The sequence below is a fragment of the Sebastes fasciatus genome, chromosome 17 (genome assembly GCF_043250625.1).
Source record: "Sebastes fasciatus isolate fSebFas1 chromosome 17, fSebFas1.pri, whole genome shotgun sequence".
In the NCBI taxonomy this organism is placed as follows: Eukaryota; Metazoa; Chordata; class Actinopteri; order Perciformes; family Sebastidae; genus Sebastes; species Sebastes fasciatus.
Genome location: NC_133811.1, coordinates 18,309,803 through 18,325,522, shown reverse-complemented (window position 1 = coordinate 18,325,522; position 15,720 = coordinate 18,309,803). Strand labels below are relative to the sequence as shown.

General features: G+C 39.8%; 3 protein-coding genes across 4 annotated transcripts in view; 2 read left to right on the top strand and 1 right to left on the bottom strand.

The window, feature by feature from the left end:
* Positions 1 to 6,241, bottom strand: part of acot13 (acyl-CoA thioesterase 13) — a 195,218-nt gene extending 188,977 nt beyond the window's left edge. The window contains exons 1-3 of one of the 2 annotated variants that reach the window (XR_012590541.1): positions 6,020 to 6,241; positions 5,758 to 5,942; positions 4,530 to 4,781 (exon numbers count right to left, since the gene is read on the bottom strand). Coding sequence is in view for 1 of the 2 variants with exons in the window: in XM_074612588.1 (XP_074468689.1) it covers positions 4,622 to 4,781; positions 5,758 to 5,942; positions 6,020 to 6,103 (429 nt within the window). In the remaining variant the exon portion in view is untranslated. Of the gene's footprint in view, positions 1 to 4,348; positions 4,782 to 5,757; positions 5,943 to 6,019 lie in introns of those variants that run through there. The other variant, XM_074612588.1, reaches the window with a different exon arrangement.
* c17h6orf62 (chromosome 17 C6orf62 homolog) lies at positions 91 to 4,347 on the top strand. The gene is made up of 5 exons (XM_074612583.1): positions 91 to 1,749; positions 1,919 to 2,095; positions 2,182 to 2,307; positions 2,767 to 2,901; positions 3,009 to 4,347. The coding sequence occupies exons 1-5, from the start codon at positions 1,621 to 1,623 to the stop codon at positions 3,132 to 3,134; spliced, it is 693 nt and encodes a 230-aa protein (XP_074468684.1). The 5' UTR covers positions 91 to 1,620; the 3' UTR covers positions 3,135 to 4,347.
* An 85-nt stretch (positions 6,242 to 6,326) lies between the features above and the next one.
* On the top strand, positions 6,327 to 9,639 carry tdp2b (tyrosyl-DNA phosphodiesterase 2b). Its single transcript, XM_074612579.1, has 7 exons — positions 6,327 to 6,647; positions 7,410 to 7,531; positions 7,656 to 7,799; positions 7,945 to 8,036; positions 8,497 to 8,615; positions 8,711 to 8,881; positions 9,049 to 9,639. Exons 1-7 carry the CDS (start codon positions 6,501 to 6,503, stop codon positions 9,328 to 9,330), a joined length of 1,077 nt encoding a protein of 358 aa, XP_074468680.1. The 5' UTR covers positions 6,327 to 6,500; the 3' UTR covers positions 9,331 to 9,639.
* The last annotated feature ends 6,081 nt before the right edge of the window (positions 9,640 to 15,720 follow it).

The following is a 15,720-nucleotide window of genomic DNA, read 5'->3' as shown; positions in this document are numbered from 1 at the left end:
TGAACTTCGCCAAATGATCTAGCTCACTAAAAAGATCCGTAATTCCCACCCCTAGATAAAAAGCGTCCAATCACGCCGCAGCTCTTCGTCATGTTGTGTTGTTTCTTTCCTCCCCTCCTCGTGCGGTCACATGTCAACACACGTCACGCATCTTTGTAGTTGACTGTGTCTCCGCCATTTTGGGTTCGGCTGTCGACCGGAGCTAGCGTTGTGTGTGTGTGTGTGTGTGTGGGGTTGTACCATTATCAGCAAAAACAACACAACACACAAAGAAACCAAACGGGACGAACGTTGAGACGACAGCCGCCGTTAACTATGGGCCCGCCGGCAGACAGAACACTCCACATGTCGACTGAGAGAACGGAGGACTTCAGCTGGATTGTCGATTTATCTTGACATGGCATGCAGCGGCGCGAGTCGGAGGCTGTGACGACTGAAGAAGACAAGAAGAGGAAAGAAAACAAGCTCAGGCGTTGACAAAGGGGGAGATTGTGTTTGTTTAGCTGACGTTTATTCACGTTATTGATTCTTGAAGTTGTTGACAAGACACGACTGAGATTACAGCTTAAACATGCTGAGCAAAAGCAGAACCAGTTAGTTTCTCTGCTGCAGGTCTCGCGACTCTCACAGCACCCTGGCAGTCTCATTGAACCGCGAGAGAAGATGTAAACAGGTAGAAAGATGACTGTACGCTAGCTATAGCTCACCACACACACACATAGGCCTCAATTAAGCCAATCAGTCAGAAGATAAGATGTAGCTATATCGTCGGTTCACTACTAGTTAGTGTTGGAAAAGTGAATGCCTAGATTACTAGCTCACCTTAGCTAGTGTGCTAAAAATACGCCCACATCATGACTATCGGTGGCAGCAGCAGCACAGCAGGCCGTGAGAGGCAGTCAAACTAAAAGTCAAGGAAATGTCAAGGTGGTACTTTCGCAGTAGTCTTCGATGTTGTTACCTGGTTGCCAATATCTCCTGGCATCTGTATTTACTACCTGCCATGTTCGTCTGTATCCCCAACCCGCCTGTAACACGCACATAACGCTGTCTCTAACAGAGAAACCAACACATAGCAATGGATGAGGGACTTTGAAATGACCCAAATAATAGAATATTTGTCTGCTTGCTAGTCCTCTGTAGTCCTCAATTTCACTAGCAAAAAAAATATATTGTCAGTATGGGTTTCTGTTTATTTCAGTAACACTCTCAGATGAGTCAAATTTGAGTTGCTCTTTCATTTAAATATCTGTTGTAAATCCCATTGTCAATGGCAGGTTGAAAAACAAAAAGCTCATTTGTCATGTCTTAAATGATGGATTTCAAGTAATAAGGAGATGTAGTCTTAGCTTGTTGACCATTCCCCTCCTCAACACTGCCCTTTTACAAAAAAATAATTAAAATGACTTAGTTTTGTTTCTGATTTGTTGACCTTCTCAGTTGGTAGTTAGTGGGGTGTTTTTACAGATCTAGCCTATAGAGTTGTTTGATGCGTTGTTTCTGCAAAGGGTAGCTAGCTCCATCCTTTATCCAACGTATAAATACAAAAAAGTAGTAGAGAGTGTAGTCAAAAAATATTCTGCACAAGAGGAAGAAGACACTACCATCAAAAATCTAACCATGGGGGACCCAACTTCACGAAGAAATCAAACAAGAAATCGACTACGAGCTCAACTTCGGAAGAAAAGGGAATCTTTGGCTGATCAGTTTGACTTCAAGATTTATATAGCCTTCGTTTTCAAAGAAAAGGTTTGTCAGTAAAAATGGAAGAATACAGTAATTCTTGACACAATATATCACTCCTCTCTCGTACCGTGACATTTTCTCCAGCGCTAAATGTCGCATTCAGTCCTTCTATATGATCACAGCAAACCGATGACTTAAAATATGTGTTTGTATTTGTGTTTTGTCATTACAGAAGAAGAAGTCTGCACTTTTTGAGGTAGCTGAAGTGGTGCCCGTGATGACCAACAACTATGAAGAAAACATCCTACGAGGTGTGCGAGATTCCAGCTACTCTCTCGAGAGTTCGATAGAACTCCTGCAAAAAGATGTTGTGCAACTGCACGCGCCCCGATACCAGTCAATGCGAAGGGTAAGTTAGTGCACCATCTTTAGGATGGGGGTAGCTCGAAGAAGACAAAGTCCAGATGTGTTTTACATTGTTCTCTCTTCACACAGGATGTGATAGGCTGCACACAGGAGATGGACTTCATCCTTTGGCCACGCAACGATATTGAGAAGATTGTCTGTCTGCTGTTCTCCAGATGGAAGGGGGCTGATGATGAACCCTTTAGGCCTGTTCAGGTCAGAATCTCATCAGATTACTCAGGCTGTAAATGTTTGAAGCTAATCAATTAATATACCGATTAGTAGATTCCAAGGTAACATCTTCAAATGTCCTATTTCGACCAACCAACACAACCCAAAGAAAGTAAATTACGACTTAGACTTTTTCAAGCTTGGAGACGATCCCCCTGCAAAGTGTAGCAAGTCTAAAACTAGATTTTTTTAGGCCTACATGCATAAAATAGTCAAGCAATAGTAGATATAATAATAGAATTATACAAGTTATTTTTTTATGAAAATAACCTTTTTGTGCACATTGTTATAACTTGATTTTCAAAATGTAGATAGTTTACATTGTGTAGTACCAAGAAATATACATGTTATAATTAATTAATTAATCTGACCCGTGTATCACTTTGCCGTAGTCGATAGTAACAAAATGTACTTCTTTGCTCACACGTCTCCTCTGATTTACAGGCCAAGTTTGAATTTCATCATGGAGACTACGAGAAGCAGTTCTTGCATGCTTTGGGTCGTAAAGACAAGGCTGGAATGGTCATGAACAACCCAACTCAGTCTGTATTTCTCTTCATGGATAAACAGCACTTACAGGTAAGTCAGTCCACTGAAATAATACCGTTACTGATCTGACAAACTGACACCTCAGACGGCGTCCTAACACACTTCACCATAATGTTCTCTGTCCACCTCTCCTGCAGACTCCTAAAACCAAGGCCACAGTGTTCAAGTTGTGCAGCCTCTGCCTGTACTTGCCCCAGGACCAGCTGACCTGCTGGGGTGTGGGAGACATCGAGGATCACCTCCGCCCATACATGCCTGACTAAGGCTTCCTGCATCACCCAGCCACATAGGGAAAAGCCCTTCCCCTCCCTCCTGCCTAAGCCTTCAGAAGCAAATTGATGTACTCATCTCCACCCGTTTCCTTTTAAAAGATTTGAACTTGTGCTTGGATCTCTCCTTTTGTTACCTACTCGTTCTCCCCTCCCTGACCTGAAGCTGATTCAGTTCCCATCCTTGTTTTTTCCCCTCACACTCCCAATGTTCCTCTTCTCTCTGCCATTTTTGGATTGGTTCCCCCCTTTTTTTCTTTTACTCCCTCTTCATTCCCTCCTACTCACTCATCCATTTTTGTTCATTTGAACCTGCACGAACATTGATTTTGAGTGGTTGGTTGTTCTCTTGGAGCCGCACTGTCAACAACACCGGTCATTGAAGGAACTCTTTATGTTGCATCAAAACAGGAACAAACAATACACAGGTCTTCACGGTGGTTCTCAGATGGACGTGTTTTATATCCTTGTTGTCATAAGAAAGGATTGTTAAAGCTTGTTTGTAATGTCAATGGGGTTTCTAGAACAACTTGACACAATCTTTTGACCAAGGACAGGTGTGAATAGGTGTTAAAACACCTGTATAAGCAAAGAAAACAAGATGAACAATATTTGTCAAATCATATGGTGTAGGTATTGCTTCTTAAAAACCGCCTTAGTTTTTTTGCTGGACTTTTAAAAAATGTTTTGATGTCATTTGCTTTCCTCTGAAACATGCTAGGCAGGCCTTTGCTAAAATCTTTGAGTGACTTGAAAGGCATTGTACACAAAGTTGAGACATGTTGGTTAGATGTTGAAGGTCATTGTCACAGTTCAAGCCGTTCATGCACCATTCATTTAAGCTACTGAAATCTGATGTTTTATGTTTTGTTTTATTTGGGATGTGGGTTGGTGAGAAGCTGAAATGGTGACATACTTAATGTTTAACTTGCCTAACAAAAGTTGCTGAAAGCTAACTGATTTGTGTTTAATTTGACCTACTAAAATGAGGATACTTTGCTGCCATGCTCATCAAATTAAAATTGGGTTTTGCAGGCTTGCTTGTCAAAGAATATGAAGTACATAGTACATATAATTTTGCTCCTTGTTGATTCAGTGTGTTCAGTTGAAAGAGTTTAAGGCGTGTAACTTCTGGGTTTTTTTCTGTTGATTCTCAAATCAATACTGCTGAGCATATCCCAATACAATGCAAATTCTGAAAGCATAACTCTTGTCTATTTGTTTTATTGCATGTGCATGAAACAGTACAATTGATACAGTAGTTAGGTCAGGACTGATTCTGACCATACAGCTAGTAGTTTCTCTGTATCTGTTTGACGACAAATATGTACAGTGGTAACAACACTCATCAAGTAAGTAGCTGTGAGAAGGATTTGTTGCACTTTTGTACACAGTCAGTGGTTTTGCAAACTAGTTAGTCCCCTGTTTTGACAGTACAGTTAGATATGTGATAGACAGACAGGCACCTGCGGAGAGACAATTTAGCTGCTGCCAAGGTGTTTAGTGTGTCTCCCTTGTGCTATGAGCTTTCCTGTGGCCTTGCTGGTGAGGTCGACGGTGGCAAACGCCAGCGTCCGTCCTTGCTTCAGAACCTGAGCAGTGATGAGAACGTCCTCTCCAATCTTGGCAGCATTCATGTATCTGTAAGACATTGACATTTGTTCTCCGTCATTTGTAGTTTATGAAGTTAATCTTCAACCTGACTTGGTTAACACACCGACGGTCAGGGACTGAAATCAGGGATGTGGGTACCGCTGAAGACACAGATCATGCCCTCTGTATTTTTTTAGGAACACGGGGTTTACATTGTACCACTAAAATCTTAAATATCATGGTATTTTCTAAACTGACTGAAGTAGTTTGAGAAAATATAATTGTTGACTGAAAGATTTAAATCAAAAATGTAAACATTTGGGATTTTCTTTTTGGTGACATCAGTATTTCTAAAATCCTAACTACAGCCATGCCTAAAATGTATGAGAAAGCTGTACAATATGATTCAGCCTTAATCATATAAGATTAAGTCGTTTTTAAACCTGAACATAAAATTACAAGAATAATTTGGAGGAAATAAATCCCCCAAATTTGTGCAATTAAGATTCAAGAGTTTTATTTGCCCTTTGCACCTATAAGTACATTGGAATTCTGAGCAGTTTACACCAAGTCAGCTTTAAGAAAAGAAAAGGTAGAAAAGGCACAAGGTAATTACAGTACAAAATAAGTAGCACATTCAACTCAAAACAATAAATACTAATTAAAACAATAATTAAATATTAAAACAAAGTCAATAAATAAACTAAACTACCCTCTGTACAGGAACGATACCCCAGAATACAAATATACAGTATATATGCTCCATGACCATGTAAAATAACCTGTAGCTCTCATAAAAATATATTAAAAATAATAATTAGTCTTCAAAGTGGTTACTGTAAGTCTCAGATCCACGTTTAGTGCAATATGTGAATGTTAGGCATAATATATGAAGTTATGAACCCTACAACCAGTGTTATCTGTGGTTACATTTGTCCTTTTGAGAGCTCAAATGTCCAGTTATATTTCCCAGGTTAATCTACAGGTGAAGGTGTTCAGGTGTTCACACTGTTCATGGACTCACGTTATGTTCATGTCCACACTGACTCCTGGTGCTCCCCTCTCAGTGTACATGATAGCCATGGTGGAGATGACATCGACCAGGGTGGCTGTCAGCCCGCCGTGGAGCGTCCCTCCCCGGTTGGTGTGCTCCTCGTCTACCCGCAGCTCACACACCACCTTACCTGGGCTCGCAGACAAAACGTCCACCTGAGGAGAAACACATGGAAGTCACATAAATACATCTTAAAACCGGTCAATAAATGTCCCATAATGTGTGTCTTTACCTTTCTCAGGACTCTGTCGAAGCCCTGATTATCTACCATTGCTCTCATTATTTGTTTTAACGAGTTTAAAGACAGAGAAACCATATTTAACGAGTCAAATGAAGCCAATGTCAAACTTGTGTTTACTTCACACCGGAAACGGTCGCCTTCTATGAATCGTCCGGGTGGAACATTAAGCTAATCTAGCTAACTACATTGTGTTTCGACCAAGATGTATTGTTGTAAATTCGATTAAGAAAGTAAACAGTGCTGCAATAATAACAATATGTGGTGATATTTATTGGTAACTGTACATATATATGTTTGTACCTTTAATCAAACAAAGAACAGTTTGCTGCGCTGAGATTTGTTGCTAATTGTCAGATTCACCCGGAAGCCTTTCACATGTACACCCTGGTACCCAGATAAACATGGACTGATGTTTGCGTTTAACTCTATTCTACCTGTGTGACTCTGTAAGTAAAACTAGTGGCTGGAAAAGATGGCTTCTGCATCCGACTCGGACAAGCCGTCGGTTTCTAATGTGGAAGCAAACAGAAGTCGCCTCTGCGATGAGTTTGCAGCTGTAACAGGAACTGATATCGCTGCAGCTCAGGGCTACCTGGCTGAGAACGACTGGGAGATGGAGGTACAGTTATTATCTGAGGCCTCTGAGATGGGATATTACATTACTAGGTTACTGTTGCAGCTAGATGCAGAATGAAACAGCTGGTGGAAACGTTGTGGTCCAGTTTAACACTGCTGCATCTTATTGTACTGCATAAATCAGCCCATAAGGCTAAAAAAGTGCCAACATAATGTTTAAAAATCTGTTATGCATCATTTGGTATTGGAGAAAATGGTGTGAGAAGGGTGTGCTCAGAGATTTTATGCTATATGGAGACCCTTTTTAATCTATATAGAAAAATGGATACAACTGACATTGAAGTTTTAAACTGCTAACCCCATATTACATATAATTCACAATTTATACTTAAGTGTTTTGGGGTTTTTTTATTTTATTTTTTTTTAAATTTAAATTTAAATTTATTTATTATTATTTTTAATTTACTTATATTAAATTTTTTTTGGTCCTTTCCTTTTTCCCTCCCTTTTAAATTTTTTTTTAATTAATGTATTATTATTATTTTTAATTTAATTATTTTTTTCTTTTTTTGTTTGTTTTGTATGTGTTTCATTTATGTCGCTATCGGATTTAATTAATTTATATGTATAAATGTAATTGTTTATGAAATGAACTATGCTTATTTAATGGTGCAGTAATATTGTTATGGGGGGGTATTTATTGAATACCAATAAAAAAAGACTTTGAGCAAAAAAAAAATCTGTTACGCATGGAAACCTTCAGGCAGTTGACCCTGTTGGACATTACCCATCACTTGTCTTTCAGAAAGCATTGAACTCATACTTTGAGGCTGATTTGGAGAGAGTATTTGAAGAAGATTTCCCAGATAGTGACACCACCCATAAAACAAAGAGGCAGAAAGTTGAGGAAAAACCTCCAGCAGACTGGTAAGTTTACTGTCTTCCCTCCTTTTGTCCAAGTTACTGTGTGTGGTGAGATTTAGCCACCACTCTCCCTGTTACAGCCAGACTACATTTACAAATTAATTAACAGTCTCTTAAAAATTTCCAGTATAGATTTGACTGGAGACAGTCCAGCCTCCAAGCCCTCAGAAGAAGACGACAATAAACTGTCACTGATCTCCTGGAACGTGGATGGACTTGATACAGACGACCTTGGAGAGCGCGCCAGAGGCCTGTGCTCCTTCTTAGCCTTGTAAGATTGTGTATAGACACTGTTACTCTTTGTTGGCATCACTTGATATTTTTTTGTGGTGGGTAACCCAAACTTCTTAAACTCTGTTGATATCAAAGTGTAAGATGCAGATAATATTTGAAAAGTGAATCTTGTCTTCATGTAGATACACTCCTGACGTGGTGTTCCTGCAGGAGCTCATTCCACCTTACGTCCAGTACTTGAAGAAACGGGCTGTCAGCTACCTATTCATTGAAGGTACAGTATGCTCACTAAATACCTTTTGACATGTCACAGTAGAAAAAGCACAGGTGTAAATAACACAGTTAATAATGACTGAATTCCATCTAGCTGCTTCAGTTTTAAGGCTCTGGTATTGTGCATGCTGGCTCACTGGGATACTTCAATAGAACAGAGCCATTGTTTATGTTATTAGTAACACCTGTGCTTTTCCTACTATGACAAAAAGTAAAGTAAAAAGTAAAAGACCTATGATGTAGGTATTTTCACTTTAAATGTTAAAACTTAAAAAAAAAGTGTAGGTATGGTAGGTAAATGTGTCACTGAAAATGTGTCTAGACTCCTGTTACAGTGCACTCTGCATTGTTTTTATTACCTGACAACTGTCTGTTGGTGCACGGCTTGTTGCACTTAATACAAAAAAGTAATGCACTGTGGCTGATCTCAGCAGTATAAACTCTCTTCTTAACTTGACCAGGTGGTGAAGACGGTTACTTCACTGGGATGTTGCTGAAGAAGACGCGGGTCAAATTTTTGGAGAGCCAGATAGTAACGTACCCAACGACTCAAATGATGAGGAATCTGCTTGTAGCTCAGGTTTGTGCACACGAAGAGTTCATTCCAAATGCTCAACGCCATGTTCAGCTCATCTCAGTTGATATAAAGTTTGATTTTTTTCTCTTTGAGATCAGGTGACGTTCAAAGGCCAGAAGTTTTGTCTTATAACGTCCCACCTCGAGAGCTGTAAAGCTAGCGCACCGGAACGCATGAAACAGCTGCGAGTGGTGATGCAGAGGATGAGAGAGGCGCCTGACGATGTCACCGTCCTGTTTGGAGGGGACACAAACCTGAGGGACTCTGAGGTCAGTCACTTGTCTGTAAATCATGTGTGATGGCTCAAAAGGTAATCCACTCCCCAAGTAAAGTCTGCATGGTGTTAACACTTACATTTTTGGTTATCAATTTTCCCCATACATGTAATCACACAGTGTACCTCTTTTAATAATTAGTACCTTGGGCTCCATCTCAGGTTGCCAAGGTGGGTCTTCCCCCAAGTGTCAGCGATGTGTGGGAGCGACTGGGAAAGCAGGAGCACTGCCGCTACACATGGGACACCAAAGCCAACAACAACAAGACTCTTCCTTACGTCAGTCGCTGCCGCTTCGACCGGGTCTACCTGCGCCCGGCCACCAAGGAAGGCGCCCCACGCCTGGCCCCTGACCACATGGCCCTGCTGGGCCTGGAGAAGCTGGACTGTGGGCGCTTCACTAGTGATCACTGGGGAATCTACTGTAGCTTCTCCGCTGCTTAGAAACGCACAAAACAAGCTAAAATGCGGCCAGTTAAAGTTTTAGATCAGCTGGTCTAGTTTGTTTTGTTGTGTTTTACAGTCCCAGTGCAGACTTCCTCAGTGCTGGGTTCAGACCACAGAAATATGTTCTCTGTGAAAGAAGATGTTCTGACCTCATCTGGTTGCCTGTAAATTTGATATCGTGATTCGATGAGTTTTATCTTCTAATGTGTTTCTTGATTTAGTTTCTCTCCCCGCTTTTTTTTTTTTTTTTTTTTTGTAAAATTGCTCAAATAAATGTAGAAAGCACCAATAAATGTTAAAATATCAGTTTGTTGCACTGTGTATATGTAGCATTGGCATCTGACCACTAGAGAGCACTACAGAGTTGAATTGCAATTGTTAAAAAAAAGTCATTTACACAAAAAAAAAATACATTGTTTACCACTACATTATTGTATTTTAAGCTATAGCTGCAGAAACATTACACAACAGCAAATTCATCACAATTGCACACAAAGATTTAAACACATAATTTATTAATGCATTTGCAGCTAATTTAAGCCACTGAAACATGGGTCCAAAACCAGTGAAGCTAAATGAGTGCAGCCCTTATTTATATTATTAATGCGCCTGTGGTTTTCCTGCTGTCATGTAAAATGTGTGCTGTGGAAAAGGCCCATTAGAATGATACTGTATGTAAAGATTAACTAGCACCTAGAATCTACAATTCTGCATTATGACCTCTGTTTTACCCCAAACCAGATGTAACCTCCTCCTCGCAGTCTCTGCCATCACACTGTCAAGACGCGTCCCTCACCTCTCTCTGTAATGCACCCTTCAGATCTGAGAGTGTGTTTCCATGTGAGCAGACAGCACTGTTTTTACAGCACAGAGGGAAGAAGCGCTGACCTTAGGAGAGGACACAGATGTGACTCTTCCCTGGGAGCAGGCGTCATCAGAACAGGCATCCCTCCCCCGTTTGTCCCCCGTCTCACTGGTTCCTGATTAGCAAGGACATATGAGCTAAGTCTGTCCAGCTCTATTAATGAGTTCACCTAAAGCCTAAAACATATAAACCTTAAGAATGAGGTTTGTCTTTTTTTAAATCTGAGCCTGATTCTTGTCATATAAACTCAGATAATTTAATCCACCGTGCCACAAATCTACACAATTTTCTATTTTTTTTTTCTGCTTGCTGTGTTGATTTGATAAAATAATTAAGAACTGAACCTTCTGAAAGACCCATGGTTTGTGTGCACCTGCAGACAAATCCAGATTTGGTAGGTAGTTTTCAGTAGGGCTGAAAAAAAACATTAATTTTTTTAAATAATCATTACTTTTAAAAAAAATCCTAAATCCCAAGTGATGTCTTCAATTATCTTGTTTTGTCCCACTAAAAGTTTAAAACCCAATCATATTCAGTTTACCTTCACATTCGACAAAGAAAGGCAGCAAATTAGAGCTGCAACAATAAATCGATTATTTGTCAACTATTAAATTAATCTGCAATTATTTTTGATAATTGATTAATCGGTTTGAGTCATTTTTGAAAGAAAAAAAGTCAAAATTCTCTGATTCCAGCTTCTTAAATATGAATATTTTCTGGTTTCTTTACTCCTCTATGACAGTAAACTGAATATCTTTGAGTTGTGGACAAAACAAGACATTTGAGGACGTCATCTTGGGCTTTGGGAAACACTGATTGACATTTTTTGACATTTTATAAACCAAACAACTAATTAATTAATTGAGAAAATGATCGACAGATTAATTTACAATGAGAACAATCGTTAATTGCAGCCCTACAACAAATACTAACATTTGAGAAGCTGGAACCAGTGACATTTTTTTGGCCTTTTTTTACATGAAAAATGCAAATAATTTTTCCATCAAATAATTGTTTCAGTCCTAGGTTTAAATTCAATTAAAGTGGTAGACTTTTTTTTGTTGAAAGTCCAGCATACAGTAGTGCAATTAACTCATGAAAATAGATAAAAGGAACTGTGTGTGCAACATTTAGGGGGATCTATTGGCATAAATTGAATATAATATTAATAAATATGTTTTCTTTAGTGTATAATCACCTGAAAGTATGAATCATTGGGTTTTCGATACCTTAGAATGAGCTGTTTATATCTACATTGGGAGCGGGTCCTCTCTTCACGGAGCCGGCCACCATGTTTCTACAGTAGCCCAGAACGGACAAACCAAACACTGGTTTTTGCGTCGGCTACCATAGTTTTCCTACATGCTTGGCATACAGGGAGAGGTTTCCATTGGTTGCAATCTGCAACCTCACCACTAGATGCCACCAAATCCTACACAATGCTCCTTTAAGGGTCAGCATGCATGGCCAGAGACGGGGGTGTATAATAGAAATAAACTGATTTTAGCTTCAAGCCAGTACAGGATGATGAGCAGCGGAGCATTGTCAGAAATCTGAGTAAAATTGTTCCTCATGGTCCTTCAGATGTGGACTATTTTGCCCTATTTGTGTACTGAGCATGTCAGCATAAAGGAGGAGAGCATTAGCAGGTCATATATATGGTACAGATGGAGGCAACAGCTGTCTGGCCAAGGGAGTGGTCATGTGATCTATCAATCTGCCTTGAGCGGGATCCCTCTGCCAGAGGCCCATCAGCGTTTCCCTCCTTCACAAATCCATGAACATCCGCGCCATAGGTTTCCCTCTGGAAGGCTGCGTAGATGTATTCCAAGATCATTTCCCTCACCCCGTTTTTTTTCTTTTACAATTTCACTCTGAGATGTTTTTTTTCCAAGCACCAACAGCCTCACAGATGTATTTTTGGAGCTTTCCTCCAAAAGCATAGCCCTCAGTAGGAACTAGGGCTTTCATTTGAGGCCCGTCAAAATGAATGTTCTTGGTTTTGTGTGGACGTATCCGTGTGCTGGCGGAGAGGCTCTGGGATGAGGTTTGTCCTTTGAGGCAGGGTTGGATGATGATGGATCGGACACAGATCTGACCCGAGCCCGGAAGAGATCGGCGGGTTGTGTGAAGAGCTGCAGACAAATCTGTGTTCTGCAGCTCCTGGTAACAGATGGAGAAATAAAATGCAACAGGAGTGTGGTCTGCTACGGTTTGATTGATAGGCTGTGGCTGGGCTCTCTCTGGGCTTTTGTATTTTTTGTTGTATTTGGGGTGCAAGCAGAGGGCAACTTTCCCACTGTATGTTGTGAGTGTGTGCGTGGTTACATGGGCACAGCACTGCTCACAAGCAGGATCTATCTGGACCATGTCTGTCAGACACTGTCCACACAAACACCCACCTCCCCCTGTACAGATAGCTTGTCACAGGCAAGGCAAGGGCAAGCATAAGCGGTGCTCTGCATCACCACCGCCACATCCATCACTACTTCCCTTCAAAATTGCTGTGACAAACTGCCCCAGAAGCCAGCATTATTTCTGGCCGTACAGTGCTGCTGCTGCTGCATATTTGAGGACTGACAGTTATTTAGAGGTTTGCAAGATAAGGGGAAACCTTCTGAACGAGAACATTTCGTCTCCCGTCACTCTCAAGGGGTCGAGGATGAAGCCAGGTAATATTAAGGGGATTCATGCTGGGATTTGAGGTGAGGTTATGATGTGGAGGGGAAAGGAATTTATGAAATATGTGGCAGCTCAACAAAGATAGTATGGAGCTGAAATGTAATCAGCAACACATTTCTGTGAAAACATCTGTTGAGATCAGTTTCCCCACTGATACCAGTTACCTTAGGCTGCTATCTTAAAGGGTAATGTATTTTTCAACCTAGACCCTATTTTCCCATGTTTTTGTGGCTAAATGACTAATGGAGACAACACTTTCTGAAATTGGTCCAGTATTGAGGGTTAACCGGTTCACTTACAGCGCTTGTTTTTTCCACTGACATGCTCAGATTGTTATTTAAGTGTCTGACAACATTATGGAAATGATCCTACAAAGAAATAAAAACCCTTTTTCTTACCTTTAGCTTGATCCAATCTGTTTGTTACTGTAGCCAAGTCCTGCTCAAGGAGAAGTGAAGTGTTGTGAAATGCGAATATCCGTATACTCTGGCCCAAAGAAGTACCTCATCCACGTTGTGGAAATCATCTAAATATTCAGCCATGACTCTTTTAGACAACACTAAGCTACGCTTTCTGTACACAAACACTCGTGTTTCCTCCACGGATGTATTCCACTATTCAACCGTTGTCTTCCGCGAGCACGTCAGCTCGCCAGATTTCAGAACGAGACTCTTTCCATAATGTCAGACACTTATAATAACAATCAGAGCCTGTCATGGCAAAAACAAGCACTTTTACTGGACTTAAATGACGTCGCCAGCTTGCCCCATTAGCACCATGTGGCAGCCTGTGTGCAGCTGCAGTCTGCAGCGCTCTCCCTCAATACTGGACCAGTATCAGAAATTGATGTCCCTATTAGTCAGTCAGACACAAAAACATGGGAAAATAGGGTCCAGGTTGAAAAACACCAAGGTTACCCTTTAAATAAAAAGGTTGCCAGAAATTTTATTAAAGGCAAACAAGGACAGGGATTGACTCAGTATTACATGAGGGATCCTGAGCTGTAAATTATTAAACAAAAAGAGAAATGGACAAGATACAAAACATTAAAGCAATAGTTTGACATTTTAGGAAATACGCTTCTTCTATGCTTTATGGCGGAGTTAGATGAGAAGTTTGATATCACTCTCATGTAAACATTGCTGATATCGCTGTTATCTGAAGCCTTATATTTAATGTACATACATGAGTTGTAACAATCTTCTCAGCCAACTCTCTGCCAGAAAACAAATCCCAAAATGTTGAATTATTCCTTGAAGATCAGGTTTGATTAATATGTATTACTGGGTTATCTGCAAATTAACATGGATTAAAACTTTAAATAGAGTGATTATAAATCTGTACATTTTCATAAAGAGTGAGTTTTTCAAATATTTGTAATAAAAAAGACTTTAAGCAAGTAAAAAAAACGGAACAAAAATTGTGTAAAAGTCTGACCGGTTTTATTTTCTCTCTCTCATAAATAACACTGAACAAGCATCGTACAGCGATAAATATCAATATTTATACACTGTAAAATTCTCTGTATTACAAAATACAGTATATGTGTAATGCACTTGACACAGATGGGAAGTATTGCATTTCATAGCACCAAACGAGACCCTTAACGTGACCCTTTAAGTTAATGTCGTCACACTGTACTCCTCTTTAACAGTCCAGTTGTGTGTGCAGTTACATCCCAGATTCAGGTCTTGTGTGGGTGTCTATGAAATATACTTCCCTTAGGAATCAGTTGTTGCATAACTATATCTAAGTTAAGTAGAGCCCACCTAGGAGGAACCAATGCCTTTACTGTAAAACTGCTCATTTTCCCTCTCAACTTTTCAAAATCCCCGTTGAGAGACTAAAATATTATGAAGTGTGTCCACGGTGGCCGACAAAGTTTCATGTATTTGATTTTTGCATTAAACATGGTATATCGTCCACGTCTTTTTCACTTCTGAGCAGAACAGCTTCATCAAATCGCACTTTGTTTGGAGGGTAGAGACAATTCCCTAAAAAAATGTCACTGCTGTCAGATGAAAGCCTTGTGTATTTAGTAGGGCTGTAAAAAGTCAACGCGATAGTAACGTGTTAATGCAAATACGTTTTAACGCCACTAATTTCTTTAACAAATTGACGAAGATACTGGCATCATATGAAACTAGAACCTAAAGAATCCATTAGTACCAACTATGTCATACTAGTTTGTCATCAAGGTTAAATAACGCTCCAAACTTGTGCCAAATTTTGGCAAAGAAAAACTCTCATGGCCATTTTCAAAGGGGTGAAAATGGGTCTTATAGGTACACACGAGTCTCCCCTTTACAGACATGCCCACTTTATAATCTCATTCAGTTTTGGGGCAAGTCATAGTCAAGTCAGCACACTGACACACTGACAGCTGTTGTTGCCTGTTGGGCTGCAGTTTGCCATGTTATGATTTGAGTATTATTTTTTTTATGCTAAACGCAGTACCTGTGAGGGTTTCTGGACAATATTTGTCACTGTTTTGTGTTGTTAATTGATTTCCAATAATAAATATAAACTTACATTTGTATAAAACAAGAATATTTTCCCACTCGTGTGTTGATAAGAGTATTAAATACTTGACAAATGAATACTTCCATGTACCTTTAAGGTACATTTTGAACAGATAAATTTTTTTATTAATTTGCAATTAATCGTGATTAACTACTTTCATCGATTGACAGCCCTAGTATTTAGAAAAAAAATCTAAATCCAACATCTGTAAAAAAAAATTTTTAAAAAAAATGAGAAACTGAGTTGTGAGTAGATTTTATAAATCTTGCAGCCATGAAATGTACTCATCTCTCTTTACGTAAACTTTCAATTCAAGT